Source organism: Toxotes jaculatrix, chromosome 4, assembly GCF_017976425.1.
Source record: "Toxotes jaculatrix isolate fToxJac2 chromosome 4, fToxJac2.pri, whole genome shotgun sequence".
In the NCBI taxonomy this organism is placed as follows: Eukaryota; Metazoa; Chordata; class Actinopteri; family Toxotidae; genus Toxotes; species Toxotes jaculatrix.
Window position 1 is genome coordinate 16744706 of NC_054397.1, and position 18278 is coordinate 16762983.

The 18278-nt window shown below is 39.6% G+C and overlaps 1 protein-coding gene across 1 annotated transcript; it reads left to right on the forward strand.

Moving 5' to 3' along the window:
• The first annotated feature begins 1060 nt into the window (after positions 1-1060).
• mcoln1a (mucolipin TRP cation channel 1a) lies at positions 1061-18165 on the forward strand. Its single transcript, XM_041036833.1, has 14 exons — positions 1061-1194; positions 7592-7869; positions 8675-8842; positions 9377-9533; positions 11081-11162; positions 11987-12083; positions 12711-12810; positions 13144-13250; positions 13561-13710; positions 14568-14669; positions 14825-14947; positions 15561-15767; positions 15871-16001; positions 16269-18165. Exons 1-14 carry the CDS (start codon positions 1164-1166, stop codon positions 16303-16305), a joined length of 1770 nt encoding a protein of 589 aa, XP_040892767.1. The 5' UTR covers positions 1061-1163; the 3' UTR covers positions 16306-18165.
• Positions 18166-18278: the final 113 nt, after the last annotated feature.

Consider the following 18278-nt stretch of genomic DNA (forward strand, 5'->3'; position numbering starts at 1 on the left):
AGATAAAGATTTTTTTTATGTTTAAAGAATTTACGGATGTTTTGCCATATAGGAAACTGGAAAATGAAGTGTTGGGAAAGCAGAGAGGGAAGGTGAGTCATTTGTCCAAGAGAGAGAAAACAAAGACTCCTGACTCTTGTTTCCGAGCACCGCCAGTGTGTGATCAGAGTGTAGCTGAATTCACTTGCAAAAGATGGCACAGTCTAAACAGTCTAAACTTTCTAAATTTGTCCTAGTTGAAATGCGACTAAAAATAATTATAGGAATGGCAAAATGTATTATGCATGCATTATGTGGAGCAGTAACCTTTTCACTGAGTGATCACTGAAATAGGAACACCTGTACACTGTTATGTAATTCGGCACAATAGTCTTGTACTGATAACTGTCTGTGTCAAACTTATTTTAAATTACAGACACTGGGTCGCTGTGTTGAATTTATAGTCTGTAGCCAACAATTATTTTCATTATCAATATGTCGAGCAGTTATTTTCCTTAATAATAAATCAATTGTTCGGTGTTCAAAATGTTAGACAGCAGTGAAAGTTACCATATTTAAAATGCTTTTTTTTTTCTGACCAAAAGAGTTATGGATGGATTATGCATTTGGCTCAGAGGCCCGAGGGGCTGGGCCCCTGAGCCGGTGCCTGGTAGGTCCATTTGGTAAGCCATCCATGCCAACAGTCAAAAACTGAATGTTGTTGTTGTTGAATGTTGAAATCATTATCAAAGAAAACCAGGTAGCTAGCAAATTTTCACATTTGAAAAGTTGGCACCAGTGACATTTTAACTTATCAGCGAAAAAATAAATCGCTCAAACTTCAAATCAGTCATCCAAACTGGGGGAAACTACCTTGTAAGGTGGGGGTGTATATACAGGGGCCCAGCAACACGTTTAGGACTTTAATCCGGGTGTGCTTGCGCGGCATCATCTTCAAAATGTGTAGAAAATCAAAGGAGTGGGACCTCCCAGCTGTTCTCAGCCCGGGGCTGGCTGATGTGGTCACATGGTGCTAGTCACATGACCGGAGAGGAAGTGGCAGCTCTGCTAGGCTGTTGGAGAGTCGTAATATTCATAAACACAGCTGCAGATAGAAACAGCGGGTTGCTTTTAGTTTTAGCCGTACTGTTCACGTATATATTGTCTTTTAAAAGGTTAACTTCATGGCTGCGACAGGACACCAGCACCCCTCAGGTAATGCAGAGCCGACATTTAACTTCTAAATTTAGCATAGCGGGTTTTAGAGCCTCTTTCTGGCGTCTAAGCAGAGTGGATGTTATTGTTGAGACGTCCACAACATCACGGGCATCTCATCGTGTTTAAGTCAAGTGTGTTTTTTACCCAGACATCAGGTTTATGCTGTGTTGAGTTTATATTTTAATCCTAAATGGGTTTTTTTCCTCTCGACTCCTCCTCAAGTTCTGTCCTAAGACAGAAACTGGAGCACATCAACAGGAAGGTTTTTAAAACATATTTATCGTAGCAATAAAATCTAATAAATCCCAACCAGAGATAGGTATTATATTATTCTTTACTCCCACAAACCCTTCTTTTGTAAGACTATATGTCTCTTACTTTGTAAGCGTTTCCAAAGTGAAAATACACTATTTGCTGCTGGTTTACACTCAGCTACAAGTTTTGAGTTGTCTAATGGGAGACAGAACAAAATAGAAATAGACTTTATTAGAACTAAAACAATTAGCTGACTAATAAATTAGCTGCCTTGCAGTTATTTTATATATTATTATTTTGACAGTAAAGTAATTGATCATTTGTCTTTTTTAATACAAAAATGCCAAAGATTCACTTTCTTTAGAGATTTGCTGCATTTGTCATATTATATATCGCTAAAGATATATGGATATACCTTTGTGTTTCAGACTGTTGGTCCACAAAACAAGACATTCAAAGATGCAGCTTGGGTTCTTTGAAATTGTGATGGGCGGTTGTCGGGTTTACCTACAACTGCATGTTTCAACAACACGTATTTATGCATTACAAACTGTAATAATAGAGTGCACTTTTAGACTGAGTCAGCTGATTTAACACTACGCTACTGCATCCCGTGTGTGAAGTACTTGCACCAGTTTCAGAGGTTGTGTGACTTCTTGGTCTGAAAGAGACTGTTGTTAAGACTCCTATTAAGGCCCAGATGCTGCACCACCACCATCAACCCGCCCCGTCAGCAAATCTAATGAACTGAGGACATCTAAACGGCATGACTCTTTCATGCATAATAATCGCTCCTTCATAAGCTCCTCTCATGCATGGTTGAGTCTGCACGTTTTTTTTTTGCAGGATTGTTACTGTGTGGTAGATGAAGTACGACTGCACTGAGATTAGTGTTCCTCTGTACTGTGAGGGATTTTTGAGTTTAGCATGAAGGTTTATTCTTGGCCTTAGAAACATTTGTTTGACAAGAAAGATTTTAAAGTCCTTTTGGAACTGTGAAAAGCAGTTGAAAGTCCTAAAAAAGCTAGTAAGTAGACCTTGAGTTAAGATGTTTTAGTAAAAGACATTAAAAGCACTTTATTACTGACTTGTATTTTCATGATCAGCTTTTAAGGAGCTATGAGCCACACGTACAGACTAAGGCCTGCTTTGTGTAGCATCACACACTGTGGTCAGTAAGCTTCAAGTTAAAGGGTCAGTTCCTCCAAATTACAGGAATATTTTTTTGTCTGCTCCTTCCTGGTGATATCTAACTAGTGGTTTTAAGGGAACTGTCCTTCAGATATTTTCTGCCAGATGAGCCACTGAAATGCTAAATGCTGAAAATGTATTTCAGTTCATAGAAGATATCACCTTCTACCTAGAACATGATTATCTGTATATCATCTTTTTTTTTTCTTTTTTGTACAAGATGTTTCCTTTAACTCGGGTATAAGTGGAAGTTTTGGACTCTCAACCTGTGGGTGGCCTTTTTCTGTGGACTGCCAGACTAGATCCAGGCACTGATACCAAGTTGTTGACAGATTTCCAGTTACCGAAAGGACTTTGATTGACAGCGAGGTAGCTACATCAGTGTTTCTGCCAGCACTCCACAGGCGGCGGTGAACCGGAAGAGCCAGATATTTTCACAGATTTACTCAACTTGAGCGACTCCAAGTGTCAAACATGGCGGCACGGTCAGTGGCCTGCACCCACTTTTGTTTGTCCGATTGCTATCTGCTGTGACGATCGACACACTCTTCTGATCAAAGATAAGCATGCGCCGGGTCTCGCTCCTATTGTCCACATGAAATGTTAAGTGGTTGGATTCTTTTGGCTGTTTTTCATTCTTCTCACCGAGGCACGCAACCCATGTCAAAGCCAGGGCACCTCGCCGGCCTCGTTTGTAGCCGACTTAATTAAAATACTTTCAGCTAATTTTGTTGACACCAAGTGCTCATCTGGATGTTTTTCATATCTCCTTAACAGCCAGAAAGTCTCACAGGCTAACAAGAAATGTGGTTACAGGTTATTTTATTTCCAGATAACGATACGTATCACGATATGGCACAACTCCTTGTACTTTTGTGGCACTAATCTGTGGATTTCCTCAGACTGCTTGACATTATTCCTGCATAGGTTTTAGAAGAGGTTGGTTGCGTTTGAGTGTGCTGTGGGGACCTGTCTGCAGCATAGTTTGCAAAGGTTTTCTGGTTCCTTGTTTTGTCTTGGCTGGTCAGAGTCCCTCTCCTGTTTTGAATTACCCCGTTCTGTGGCACGTTTTTTTTTTTTTTTTGTGTTGCCTTCATGTAAATTTCCTGCCCGCATCCGTACCGTGTGGAAGAACGGAAAACATCGTCCAGATGAGAAAAAAATATTGCCTTAAAAAAAGAGTGACACAACAAAATGAACTATAGAGCATGATGCATGATTTTCTATCCTCATACGATATTTATCATCATATCACTACGCTCCATGTGGTTATCATAAAATCTCAAGCTACAAGTTATTTCCCTAAGGTGAGTCATGCCCAGTAAACAGTGCAGTCAGACTTGACTTACAGATATTGAGCAATAAAAGACATGAGACTTAATTTAAGACTTAAATGAGACTTAAAACCATAAAAGGGTGTGAGCAGTTAAAACTAAAACTAGTCACTTTCCAAGAAGTGCTACCACATCTATGGAAAATGTTCTATAAAGCCTTTTGTGGGTTCAGAGGGAGCGATGTCTCAAGGGATGTCTCTTGAGTCAGTGTTGCTTGGGTCTTCAAAAATCCGGGAGTAGAGTTAGAAAGTCTCTTACCAAACCGTCTCGGCACAAGTTTCATTTTGGGCGTTTTTGAAGTAAAATTATAACTGAAGTAGCTGGATGACTTCTTTGAGTAAAACCCAGGAGGGTCCATGTTTCAGATTCCCAAACAAAAAAGGCTTAAACAGTATCAGAAAGCGTGAGAGTTTAGATTTTTTTTGTGGTGGTGAGGCTACACATTTGTTTACTTTTCATGTCATGGATTATGTATTACTGTTCCTCTTACAAACTAATTAATGCATAAAGAAATCACTCTAATTATTGCATCATGTTGAAAAGCAGGAAAACTTGACAAACACCATCTCCTTTATTGTTCCATCGCAGTGCCAGAGAATGCCAAGTATTTGGAGTTATCCGAGACTTTTCTGCGTAATGTTCTTCTGTTGAACTTTCATCTCGCTTGCGATGTTTGCTGACTAATATTGAACACTAGTGGTGTATTCCTGCTTTCACTTCTCATTTCCATTGGACAGCTCTGCAGTTTGGCTTCTTCTGCTGACTTATTGTGTCTGTTGAGTTTGAGATTCATCCTGATTCAGCACTTTGTCTGACCTTCACTTCATAGTAATACAAAATTAAGTTTGTTTGTCGAATAAAGAACAGTAAACACATGCTCTAAAATCATGGAGTTTTTTTATGTCCAGTTTTTAGTCATTTCCTGAATGTAAAGTAAGTAAACAACCTGAGTGACTCTTTTCTTCATTGTTTTTCTTTTTTTTTAGTGGCCAAGTCTAGCTAGCTGAAAACATGTGACAGCAGGATTAGCCTACTTGGTGATTTGTGGTTTCCCTATGAGGTGTGGTCAGTTCCTGCAGAGACATGACACACTGACCAGCTTTGTTTCCAACCACAAAGTCACTGATCTGTTTGCTTGCTCACACTTTTCTGAGTTTTTAATCCTGGTTGTAAGGGACCAGTCTGTCCATCCCTCGGTCTCTGGCTAACGTTTTCTTTTTCTCTCCAGAATCCAATTGAAAATATTTCGGTTATGACAGTAGTCATTTAAAAACTAGAGTAGTTACACATGAGGATGTGAGTATTTTCCTGCTCAGCAGAGGTGAGGTACACAGTAAGTACCAGTCCAGGCTGTTTTTGTATCAGATTGTGGGCTGTCATGAGATATTACACACCTGCAGTATGAACCAAAAGTGTGATTGTTGACTCAGTGCAGAGTCTCAGTCAGTGTCATCAGACCTGTAGCAAACACAGCAGTAGCTAGGAAGCTCATTGTTGTCAGTAGCAAAAATGTACTTTAACTTAAATGTTTTAATTGATAAACCCATCCATCTATTTTCTGCTTATAGATATAAGATGTAATAAATAATTCTAGGCTATATCATGATTTTACTGGTTTTCTGTCCTAGTTTCATGCTTTAGTCAGCATGACTGTGGAAAACATTTTGTAGAGGAACATGTTATGTTCAAAACAAGTAGTGGGTTTATATGTGTAACCTCATACAGACTCTCCTCAGTTTCTGTTCTTACCCTTGTCAAACCCAGCCAGGCTAGACTGCTTAGATTTGTCAGCTCTAACCAAACCATCCCAGGAATTTGCTTCACTTTTTCTTCCACTAGTTATCTAACACACTGATGTCTGCAGTAACGAGTACAAACGCTGCAAACTCTTTGGGAAAATAGATTTCTCCCTTTCACTGTCACTGGTACAAATACATTTCTGTGCCTTAGATTCACAGTTTAACCATGACTACAGATACTTTTCCATGATTAAAGAGGAAGAAAGAATGAAGAAAGTATGACTCCGCTCTAAATTTAATATGATAAGAAGTGTAGCAGTGTTTTCAGTTAACTGTGGAAATCACATATTGGCCAGTTTTGTGGCGTGTCCTCAGCAGCATTAGTACCTTTAGCTTTGGGACTAAAAGGGTTAAGTCACATGTGTAGCTGAGTTGAGCTCATGTTCAAAGTGCCAGAGGGGACAGAGAGAAGTAAAGCCATACTCGGTGAGAGACAAAGAGACAGTGTCAGACTGAGGTGAAAGCAGTGAAAGCCAAAGACAGACTCCTCATATTGAGGCACACGTGGTGCTGACAGGGGTTTGTCGCTGGAAGTCGTCTGTGTCAGCGAGAAGGAGGTGGAGGTGTGTTTTTCAGGAAATGACTAGACCTGAACTCAGCAAAACTGGAAAACCAGTTGATTTTATGCAATTGGTGCTTTTCTGCCCAGTCAGTTATCATCGAAATTGTCGTCTCTTAGGCTCTTGTCCTCGTTCTTGTCTCTCTGTTCAGCTTAATTGCTTTATAATTACTTTATTATGTCATATCACTTACTTTTTTATGACAATGACAAAGTCAGAGGAAGTTATTAAAATTCATCCAGAGGGAAAGAAGAATGTCTGTACCACATTCCATGGAAATCCGTCCAACTGTCTGGACCGAAGTGGTGGATTGACTGACACCTGCCATACCGAGAGCCATTTCTAAAAATACATTTTATCAGGTAGAATATTAACTTTTAGGGAAAACAAGCACAGTCACTATTTCATGTGGCAAATGTCAGGTTTTTAATAAGCCTGGCTGTTGTTGCTGAGGCCATCATCTACTAACTAAATTGACCATGACACGAGATGCATCAGGATCAGGGTGGCTCATCGTCTCGGCCAGACAGTATCTTGGGAGAAGCCCTGAAAGCAACGCTAACTTTGAGCTGCAAGTCTGCCACATTTAATAAATACCAACCCTAATGTGGTTAAACAGATAAGATATAAGTTGTAATGATGAGGGAAGGCAGTAATGCTAATGTAGAGGAATCTGTCTTTCACTGACTGCTGAAAAAATATCGCACATTGTGGGTTTGACTTTGTAGTTCAGTTCAGAGAAGATGCTGCACGTGAATGAAGAAAATCCAGAAGATGTAGAGCCTGTGCAATACTGGATTTTTAAATTAGATACCAGTATTGCTATTTGATAGTTTGAATGATCCATTAAGGTGGTGTGGGCGCTTTGCTTTTTACACAGACCAAAAACATAAATACACAATTGCTAAGGGTCCCTTTGTTTTTGTTTCTTGATCTGTAATTTCTTGTTACTTATTTCATATCATATCATATACGCTGATACCGATGCATCTGTGGTGAGCTGGTATCAGGCAGGATGATTTATTGATTGGGCTCTAGTAGTGTTGACACATGCTGGTCTTTGAGTACTAGTAGCTCAGTGGGAGCTTGCACGTCAAGTGGACATTTTCTCAGTCTGTTCAGCTTGTGCATTAGTTGTGTTTAAGTAGGAATCCCCATCAAACATTAATTGCATAGTTTTGACAGATATTAAATTCTTCAAACATCAGAATTTGCATGAATCACTGAGAAAATAAACTTTTTTTTTCTCTTCCAGAACGAGAAGGCCTGTCCTGCTCGGTGGCTCGCTATGGCTCCATGGACAGCAGTGGCGAGCATGACCATCACAGTAACAGTCATGACAACAACAATAGCAACCATCAATTTCCCACGACAAGTGCAGGTCATTGGGTCGGGGCTGAGCAGGAAGAGGAGGCCCTTCGCAGGAAGCTGAAATACTTCTTCATGAGTCCTTGTGATAAATATCACGCCAAGGGCCGCAAGCCTTTTAAGCTGGGCCTGCAGCTGCTCAAGATCATTATTGTCACCGCTCAGGTAAATCATCTGTCAGGTCTTCACCCTGAATTCCTTTTTTTTTCCTCAACGCAACTTTGTTTTTCATCAGGGCTTCTGAATTTCTTACAATAAATCTTTGTATGTACACTTTGTATGTACACTTTCCATAGATCTGGTCTCTTGATTTGGATTATTCTTTTCTTTTCCAAACTGATCTCTGACTCTTGTCATATGTTTATTCACTTTTTCAGGTAAATATATAATAATGTTTACATTCTGACTCAGTTTGTATGAACTTGTTGGACTTACAGACCAAAACAGTTTCGTATTATCTCTTTGATGTAAGAAGAAGTAAAAGCATAATACAGCCTATTTACATGTAAAGGAATTTAATCCCATCTCATTTTGTGCCTTTTTCACTGAAAGTCTACGCGCATCTCTAAATCACTGACAATATTAGTAATTTACAGTTTTAAAGAAGAATTATTGTCTACAGATATAAATAAGATGCTGTGTGAAAGCCCCACATTAGTACTTTCATCTGGTTTTCTCAGCTTGTCTACATGGTATTTAAATAAAGTTTTGGTACTATAAAAAAAAATGCTGACTTGCATAGCGCTACAGTGAATTATGTAGTGTGGTAATGGAAGAAGCAGCAATGTTCTCATCTCAGCTCAAATAAGTGTCCTAGTCAGAAAAGTCATTTTTTGAATTCATTTATTTAACAGGATCAGTGAACAGGTCTCATCTTTATTTCCTGGGTGGAGACTGTCACTGCCCCTCTCACTCTTCGCCTCTCACCCTTTTCTCTAACCTTTTCAACACCTTCCCCTCTTTGCTGCAGTTAGTGCTGTTTGGCCTCAGTAACCAGGTGGTGGTGACCTTCAAAGAGGAGAACACGATGACCTTCAAGCACCTCTTCCTCAAAGACTACGACGAGTCCTCAGACGACACCTTTGCTGTTTACACTCAGAACGATGTCTACGACCACATCTTCTACGCCGTGGACCAGGTAAACCCAGAGGAGAGTTGCTCCAATATTTAATTCCCCTTTTTGAAATTTTTGGCAATAATTGACCAGACTAGAGCTGAAACGAGTGGTCAATTGATTAGTCAATCAACAGTATATAAGCTGGCAAGTATTTTGAACAAAAATCCTAACTTTTCTTTGCCATACGTAATAGTACACTCATTATCGTCTGTTTCTGGGCTGTTGGTTAGATTGAATAAGAAATTTGAAGATGTCACCTAGGGCTTAAGGAGATTATAATGGGCAAGCAGAGATGAGCAACAGACATGAGCAGAGTTTAGATAGTGAGCTGTAGAAAAGTTGACGGCAGAGAAACTGACAAATTCAGGGGAACACAGAACAGAGTACGAAGACAGAGATTTATCTCTGTTTCATTTTGAATATATCACTACTCTAGTGTGCCTCACCAGAAACTTTTGTTCTTTATGTTGTTTCCCTTCACTTTCCTTTTTCCACTCATCTCTGAATGTCGCATTTTTTCTCAATCATTCTCCTCTCATTCCCCCCACCCCCCAGTATCTGGCCTTACCAGAGACCACAGTGGGACGCTATGCATACGTCTATAAGGTTGGTGTGAATGGCAGCGCGCTCTCTCTCTGCCAACAGTACTACAAGAAGGGGCGCATCGACCCAGCCAACGATAGCTTCAGCATAGACCCTCACATCATCACAGGTACATGAACTACACTGTGCCATGTGAAGGAGACATTGCTGGCCTGTGATTTTGCTGGCTGTTCTCAACTCTGTATAGTGCTAATGCATTAACGTTTTCTCTCTGTGACAAGCGGTGAAATGACACGTTAGTGGGGGGCGGGGGGGCTGTGGTGGATTTGATTGGCACATCAAAGGAGCTATGTATCATAATATGAGTTTAATTATGCCGTTTGTTGGAGAATTGAATGAGTTCCGTTGTCGCATCACATAAAGTGCACTGTGAGCATTTGTGCCACTGCACAATGCTCACCACACAGCCAATAACTAGGCCAAGGCCACATGTTTTCAGTGGCCAGGTGCACCAGAACAATCAAGTGAAAAAATGGAGACAGTGACAGACCACATGAAGAATAAAATGTTCTTGAAAAGGATGCTTCATGCATAATTTGCATATGGTTTGGTCAGAGGTCAAGCAGAGTACAATTATCTGCAGACTATCCTGGCTGACAGTTGTTGCCTGAGGGGGCAACACAAACAATCACTTCAAAGGGAATGGTCTGAGTGGGAGGAATGTTTGAGGATGCTCTCTGGCTCTTACACAAGTAGCGATGAGAGGTGGAGTGTACTCGCAAACAGAAGTGCAACAAAGGAGTTTTTTTTTGTTGTTATTAACAATGCAGTATCTCATAACTATGACTTATTTTTTCATAATTACGAGACCTGGATCTCATAATTATGCACACACGATTAATAACTTTGGCCTGCAGGAAGGCTCTCTGTGTTCCTTTAGGAGCAGCAAAAACAGTACAGGATGCCTCATGGATACAGTGTCATACAGCTGAAATGCATCAAAGCAGGCTTTGTGGTGATAAAGCACATGAATATTTGCAGTGGTCATATATCAGTTGTCACTGCACCTCGTCAGGTCCCAGAATCTGACGTGTTACAAAATTCGGTCTAGCACCTGATCTTGTAATTATGAGATACAGAAGTTGTGATTACATAAGGTCCAATGTTTTTTTCTTTGGTGAGTGCAATCTGCTTCTGTCTGTGTCACCTCTGTATTTATACACACTCCACCCATTAGTGCAGTTTACATACAGATAATGAATGACAGTAATGTAAAACACATTTGCAATAATATAAGTCTTCTAAAGGTCAATAAATACTGTACATTAATATTTTCTTATATCTGCTTTTATTATACATTATAGTGTGTTTAAACCATTTCATAAATGTTTATATAGGTAGTGGTAATTGAAAGACTGCATTTTTGTACATGGGCCTCAAATGTCATACACACAATTCCTGGCAGAAACAGTGTTGCATACCCTCAGAGTTTTTCACTTCCTCATATTAATGTTTATTTGAGTCAAATTTTACCAAATTAAGAGGAAGTAAGATCAACAGTGGAAATAACCACATGTTAAAATCTCTTTTCACCTCATATCACATGAATGTTAAATGTTTCTTTGTGATCTGCTACTTCAGGTGATGCTAAGATTTCAGTACATGCCAGTATTCACTCAACATGACATTTCTCTGCCTGTTCTCCACCGTCCTCAGACTGTATAGGTGTAAACCCTCTGTCCGTTCCTCCGGCTCCGCTCAGCAGCAGCTACAAGAATTTTACACTGAAGTTCCACAAGTAAGGCTTCATTTTTCGCATGGCTTCGGCTTCTCCTTGATTGGCCTCCACTGCCGAGACTATCTCTGTAGTATCTGATGATGACATTCGACACGTCACTTATCTGTGCCGCACACGCACATTCAAGCATTTGTACAAGGACACTGACACAGGTTTAGATACAAATATGTCTGCCTACTGAGCACTGAACTGCCGTACTTACCTCTTAAACTCAACATATGTGACCTGATTTTGAATTCTTTAATGTGTTTGGTAAAAATGAATAAAAGGGACTGTCACAAGAGTAAATCATATAAAACTAATTTTATCCAGCCTTTCACCATTTAGAGCTATGGAATCTAAAATATGTGTTAACATCTTCAAATGCATAGGCTTTAATGGGCTGTTTTTTGGGTTTGTTTGTTTTTTGTTACTATTTTCTGATATTTTTTAAGACAAAATGATTAATCAAGAAAATAAAGAAAATGTTAGCTGCAGCCCTGGACCTCACTACAATTGTTAGACTTCAGCCAGAATGTGACTATTTGGAATGTGAGCTGGATGGATGGTGGTATCAGAGATCTTATAATGGGCCCACAAAAACACCTTGATATCAATACACAAACAGTGCTTAGGCCCCTACACAACCAGTGGGATATCAAAACCAGAGCCAACAGTTTAAACTGTAAAAGGCAGTAAATCAATAAACCAATGACCATTTTATTGAATCCTTATTCAGGGTGGTAGGGTTCACACCACAGACACTGGGACTACAGGCCACTGTTTAAGTAAAGTATTACCAGTTTCCCTCTAAATTTTCATCTGTCTGTTTCATCTTTTTCAAGGCTCATTAATGTCACCATAGAGTTCCAGCTGAAAGCAATCAACATACAGACCATCATCAACAATGAGATCCCAGACTGCTACACTTTTTACATAACGGTCAGTGCAAAGACATATGAATGCTTGATCCAAAGGTAATTGGTGACAGGTTAATTCAAGAGGCAGCCTTGTACCCAGAGAGTTGATGGATCAGTTCCTAGCACTGCTGAAGGGCATTTACTTGAGATATGAAGGGGCAGTGACCTTCACGGGACTATACACTGTATAGATAAGTTAAATGAACTGCTGAGCTCAAGAGGAAAAATGGATTTGTGAAAAAGACAGTTCAGTCTTAGATGGAGCATCTTTGCTGTTTCACACAATTTTCGGCCTATTTTTTGTTCCATTTAATGATGGGCCTGAATAAGATTTTTTCTCGGTGTCTCGGTTGTCATATAGAAGATTCTGGTTTTGCAATAAATAGTGCCACTTCTTTTGGTGTATAGTCATGCCCTAAAAAGGACTGACAAGTCAAGTTATTATGTTAATTGTACAGTAAAGGATTTTTTATACTTTATTTAGTTCAGCTGTTCTGGTACCAGTTCTTCTCATCTTTGTTGGTGGATGCTCACAACATTGTTATGGCAAATAACACAGTTCAATACAGCTCCTACACATCTTATAAGATTGTACAAAAAAAAAAAAACAACAAAGGATATGAATTGTGTGTTGGCCTCCTCTCTCCAGATAGTTCTGGACAACAAGGCTCACAGTGGCAAGGTGAAGATCCGGTTAGAAAACCAGGCATCAATAAAGGAGTGTAAGGACCCAAGCATCTCTGGACACGGTGAGACACTGGCTGAATGAATGGTTGGGACTCTCGAAAAGAGTAGAGAGCAGCTTGTAACATGAAGACTCATAGCATGTGTAGAAATGTTGCAGCTGTAGTAGGCTAATGAAAGAAACAGGCTGCAGCCTGTAAGGGTGTTAGGGAACATGAAGATGTTTCAAGTTGCTTACATCTACTGTTACTGAACCAACAGGAAGTGTCAATACATGAAGTTATTTATACAGCAGCACTTAATTATGAGGTAGACTGCGGCCACATTGAAGTGAAAGACCGCTAACAGCTCTGTTTTTTCTTTTTTCTTTTTTTTTTTGTCTCTCTTTAAACCCCCAGCTGACAGCTACTCACGTGTCGCTTTTGATGTCATCGTGGCTCTGGTGTGCATGGTGTCACTGCTGCTCTGTGGACGCTCCATACTGCGAGGCATCATACTGCAACAGGTAAGGAAAGTCTGCTACAAGCAAAGGAGAGGAAAACACACATCAGAACAAGAGCTCTGAATAAAGAGCGCCAAATGAAGCCAGTCCAAGCAGAGTTATGCTTTTTAGATGGTAAGAATGCTGAGCTGAAATCAAGGGGAATAGTGACTCAAAAGTCTGGAAAAAAGAGGAGAATACCTTGTTTCAAAATAATAGATGGCTGAAAAATGTATATGTGGGTTTAATGTACGGTCAATAAACCTGTTGCTGCACGTACCTCTCATTCTTCAGGTGTGGCTAATTCTTCTTACTGTCTCTGGGTGTTTTTCAGGAGTTTGTACAGTTCTTTAAGGAAAATCTGGAACGTAAAGTTTGCTGGGCGGACCGTCTGGAGTTCATTAATGGCTGGTTTATCCTCCTTATCATCAGTGATATCCTCACCATCACTGGCAGTATCATCAAAATCGGCATTGAATCCAAGGTGTGTCCTGCTTACCGTTACACCCTTCAATGACAGTATCTGCTATAGTTTTTCTTGTAGATAGTTGCACACCTACAAACATATTATCATGCTCATACCCTGTCCAATTGCCAACAAAATACTATATATATAAAATCAAACTAAAAATATTGTTCATTTACACATACAAGTAATTTCGATCTAGCTTTCCTATTTAAAACACTGTAAAATATAGTTCTCAAGCCTGTTGTGTCCGTTGCTGGGCAACATATTGCTAAACAGGAAGGGGTTCACAAGGCTTGACCAGGGTTTTTTTTTTTTTAATCCTGACAAGTTTTAAGATCAGATATTATTAAAACTGTGTTCAGCAGAGATAACGTTACATAGCTCTCTCTCTCTTACATACACTGTCTCACTCTCACCAGTTACTTCTCCACATCTCTTTATTTCCTAAACAGTTTTCTGACAGTTTTGGTTGCATTTCCTCAGTGCTCTTCTCTCCTTGCCTCTGCCTCTGTATTCCGGACTCTGGCTACCAGCTAATGTTATTTAGCTCCTCTATTTAAGTCTTTATTAAGTTCACTTTCGTTGTCCTACCGTCGGGTCACACATTTAAATTTACTTTTGTGTAGCTGTTGCTGTCTTTACAGTTTAATACTAGTGCCTTCATTTAAAATGGAAAACAAACACCTACATCATAGGTTATACTGTTATACTCTCTGGTTACTAAAAGTTGACCTTGATATAATGTAGATATTGCCGTGATTTAAATGTTTAGCAATGAGCAAGATTTTAAATCATAGATGAGTCAGTCAATATAGTGATTATCATGCTGTGTGTTCATTGTCAAGCTAGTATCTCTTCTTTTCTCATGACAGACTATGTCCTCCTATGACCTCTGTGGCATCCTGTTAGGGACGTCCACACTCCTGGTGTGGGTGGGAGTCATTCGCTACCTCACTTTCTTCCAGAAATACAATGTAAGTTACAGATACACTGGTGTGCATCAACTGATACTGGTGTAACTTGCTGCTGATTTTATAACTGGTCAGAAAGTGAGAAAATGCTACGCTGAATGATATAATGAAATAAATTCAGTTACTCTATTCTCTCAATGTCCATGCGCCTTCCATAGATCCTGATCGTCACACTTCGAGCAGCGTTCCCCAATGTGATTCGGTTCTGCCTCTGTGTGGCCGTCATCTATCTGGGCTACTGCTTCTGTGGCTGGATCGTCCTGGGACCATACCATGTCAAGGTGAATAAAACTGAAACTGTTATAGACAGGAATGTAGCAATTTGGTGCAGTAAAATGTTCAAAATGTGCATTTTTATTTAAATGTAGTCCTATATTTTTGTTTCTGTTTCTTTCCCTTCTCATACTATACTATCACATACGTTTACATAGTATTTTGTCTTACATGATTTGTACTGAAGTACATTCAGGTACTTTGGTTTACGATTCTAATGGTTGTCTTTCTACATATATGAAAATACACCTGTCCTGTCAGCCTCAATAAAAAAACCATAAGAGATGAACATCCTCATTCTTCATAACTGAGGGGCTACAGGTCGAGTTGTTCACTTATGAAACTCTGGTGCTTTTGGACACCACTTTACAGTTAAACCACACAAGCTAGACTCAGTCATAGCTTTTTTCCCTCTCCTCCCCCAGTAGACCTGCTGAGTGAGTGTATTATGTTAAACAAATTGCTGAAATCAGATTTCTTTCAGTTTAAACAGCTTTCTTAGTGCCAGTTTTGGAACACGGTTTACTGTGCTGTGTAAGGCAGTATAGCCCATATCAGTTCATTGCGGTTTCTGAATGTTTGCAGAGGTTTGATGGGTCTTACTGTTTTTCTCCCCCTCAGTTCCGTTCTCTGTCCATGGTGTCAGAGTGTCTGTTCTCCCTCATCAACGGGGACGACATGTTCGTAACGTTCGCAGAGATGCAGGAGAGCAGTACTCTGGTGTGGCTGTTCAGCCAAGTTTACCTGTACACCTTCATCTCACTCTTCATCTACATGGTGCTGTCACTGTTTATTGCTCTCATCACAGGAGCCTATGAGACCATTAAGGTAGGAAGTGGGAGTTACCAGAATGGTGATGGTGCCAAAACTTAGAATAGGTGTAAAATAGAGAAAAAAAACAACAATGATGAATTCTAATTGATTTCCACAGCACCAAACCCAAGAACCCATTCACATCACAGACCTACACGCCTTCATAGCAGAGTGTACAGACGCACCGAGCTCGGGGAAGTTCAGAGGTCTGGAGACCTCTCCATGCTCCTTCTTCTGCTGCTGTGACAGGTGAGGAGCAACATTGATCACCTGGCACCATAATTTTAAAAATATTTTGAAGTAGAGTGAAGATCTGGTTTGAAAAATATTACATTTCTCTAACATTTTTGTTCTAATTTTTCATCCTGCTGTGACATAATTTGTCAGCATGTTTGAAGTATATTTCAGCAAATATCACAGTCATGTGACTCTAAATAAGAATATATGATTATGATGTAAAATATCATGACTGTAGAAAATCGTCATCATGAGCCACCTTTCTTTGGTTTCCCCCAGAACGACAACATACGAGGACGTCCTGCTGGTGAACTGAAGTTGACGCCAGTGACCTCACTAGCCTCCCCTGCTGACCACAGAGATGCACTGCACACTCCTGACGCTCAGTGTCTCTATACAAACACACTGTAGGTCAAACTTGGGTCAAACCTCAGCACTCAGGACTGAGGACTGGGGGACTGGACTTGTCCACTGTATGAAGAGGAGGACTCCTCTGCATCGTGGATGACCAATGCAAAGACATTTCTCTGTACCTTGTTGATATTTAATACAAATCAGTATTTTTTCCTTTTGTATTTAATAGTGCACAATGCTGAACACGTTTTCTAGATACAAGTGCCATGATGAGAACTGCACAGGTACATACATGGTGCTGACTGTTTTTATTTTTGTGTTTTGTTTTGTGTTTTGTTTTTGTTTTTGGACTTTTACAGTGTTTCAAAATCAGTTACCTCTTGAGGACAAAGCTCTTAAAATGAGGCATTTATACATCTCACAAAACATATCCAGCAACTTCTACTTTTTATTTACACCCACCTCCTTATTTTGAAACAACATCTTGTACGACTAATAATGTCCAAAAACGACTTGACAAAGGACACTTGAATCATACGTTCTTAAAATTTATACAGAATAAGAGGAAGAAAGAGAAATCCACCATCTACCAGTCTGTCTTTTTTTAGACAATCAGGGAGATGATATTGGAAAACAGGGCCACAACCAGATATACAGAATGAGGTCTCAGGTGTGGAATTGACTTGATTTGTTTGCTCTCCTGCGAGCTGCACCAACGGCATAAAGTTTCAAACGGCTTCTTTAGCTGCGGTTCTACTGCACAAGCATCACATTGCCTTCAAATGTGGTTCTGTGCTTTTGTTGCTGCACTCGGTTTGCTGTAGTAGATTGTGTTGCATTTTACTGAGTAATGATCAATAAAATGGGATGCACTCACTCACTAATGAGGCACTCAGCGTTGCCTGTGGTCAGATACAACAAGAGAAGCTGTTCTCCAGAGCCATATGCATGTTTCTTTAATGATACCAAAGTTCAGAAGTTAGAAAATTTTCCCCCCTTTCTCCATTTCTGCACAGCACCGATGGCCATCGACAAATTGTATCTGACTTTTTAAACAAAAAAAAAAACTTGAATTGCCTTACAAAATGGAGCAGGATTTAGAGTAGATGTATCTATGCTATTTGTTGTCCACATAATTATGTCTAAAACGGTATTCCAGAGACTGGATCGTTAGTGGACACTTGAATAACCTTATTTTTCTATGTCTTTTTACCGCATTAAAACGCACAATAGCTAAGTTTAGTTCAGTCTGGACTCCAGAACGTGATTTTTGGAAAATAGTTTCTCTTCTTGCACAGAGATGATCTCCGGTCCAAGCAGTAATGCATTAATTGAGGATAAGATTGCTGATTTTTTCAGTCATCTCCTATAAGCAGTGTCACATTTAAGCTAATTATTCTTAGGGACTTTGGATCTAGATGCAAATATGTGCCAAATGTACTTGTGGCCTTAACTTTAAATGGTATTAACATGTAACAAAAAATATGTAGTTAACAAAAAAGTGTTTCATATTTTAGATTCTTCGAAGTAGTAACACTTTTTTGGTAACTACATAATTCCATATGTGTTCCTTCATAGTTTTCATGTCTTCAGTATGAATCTACAGTGTAGAAAGTAATAAAAACCACCAAATGAGAAGGTGTGTCCAAACTTTTGACTGGTACTGTATGTGTTATCTGGTATTACCTAGATGTACCTTTCCTACATTTTGAAGATGTCATGTTTTTTTATACAAATAATCTGCATTTGTTCTTGCAAACATTAAGTCTTCTTTTTGATGTCACATATGTTGCCAGTCTGCTGATTAAATTTTAAAACTGGTTGTCAGAGACTCAAAAGATAATGTATGTTAGTTTCATTCAAATGCAGTTCCTTTGAATTGTCAGAAGAGGGAGCAAGTAGCGTGTGCTCATTCATGCAACAGCATACCAAAGG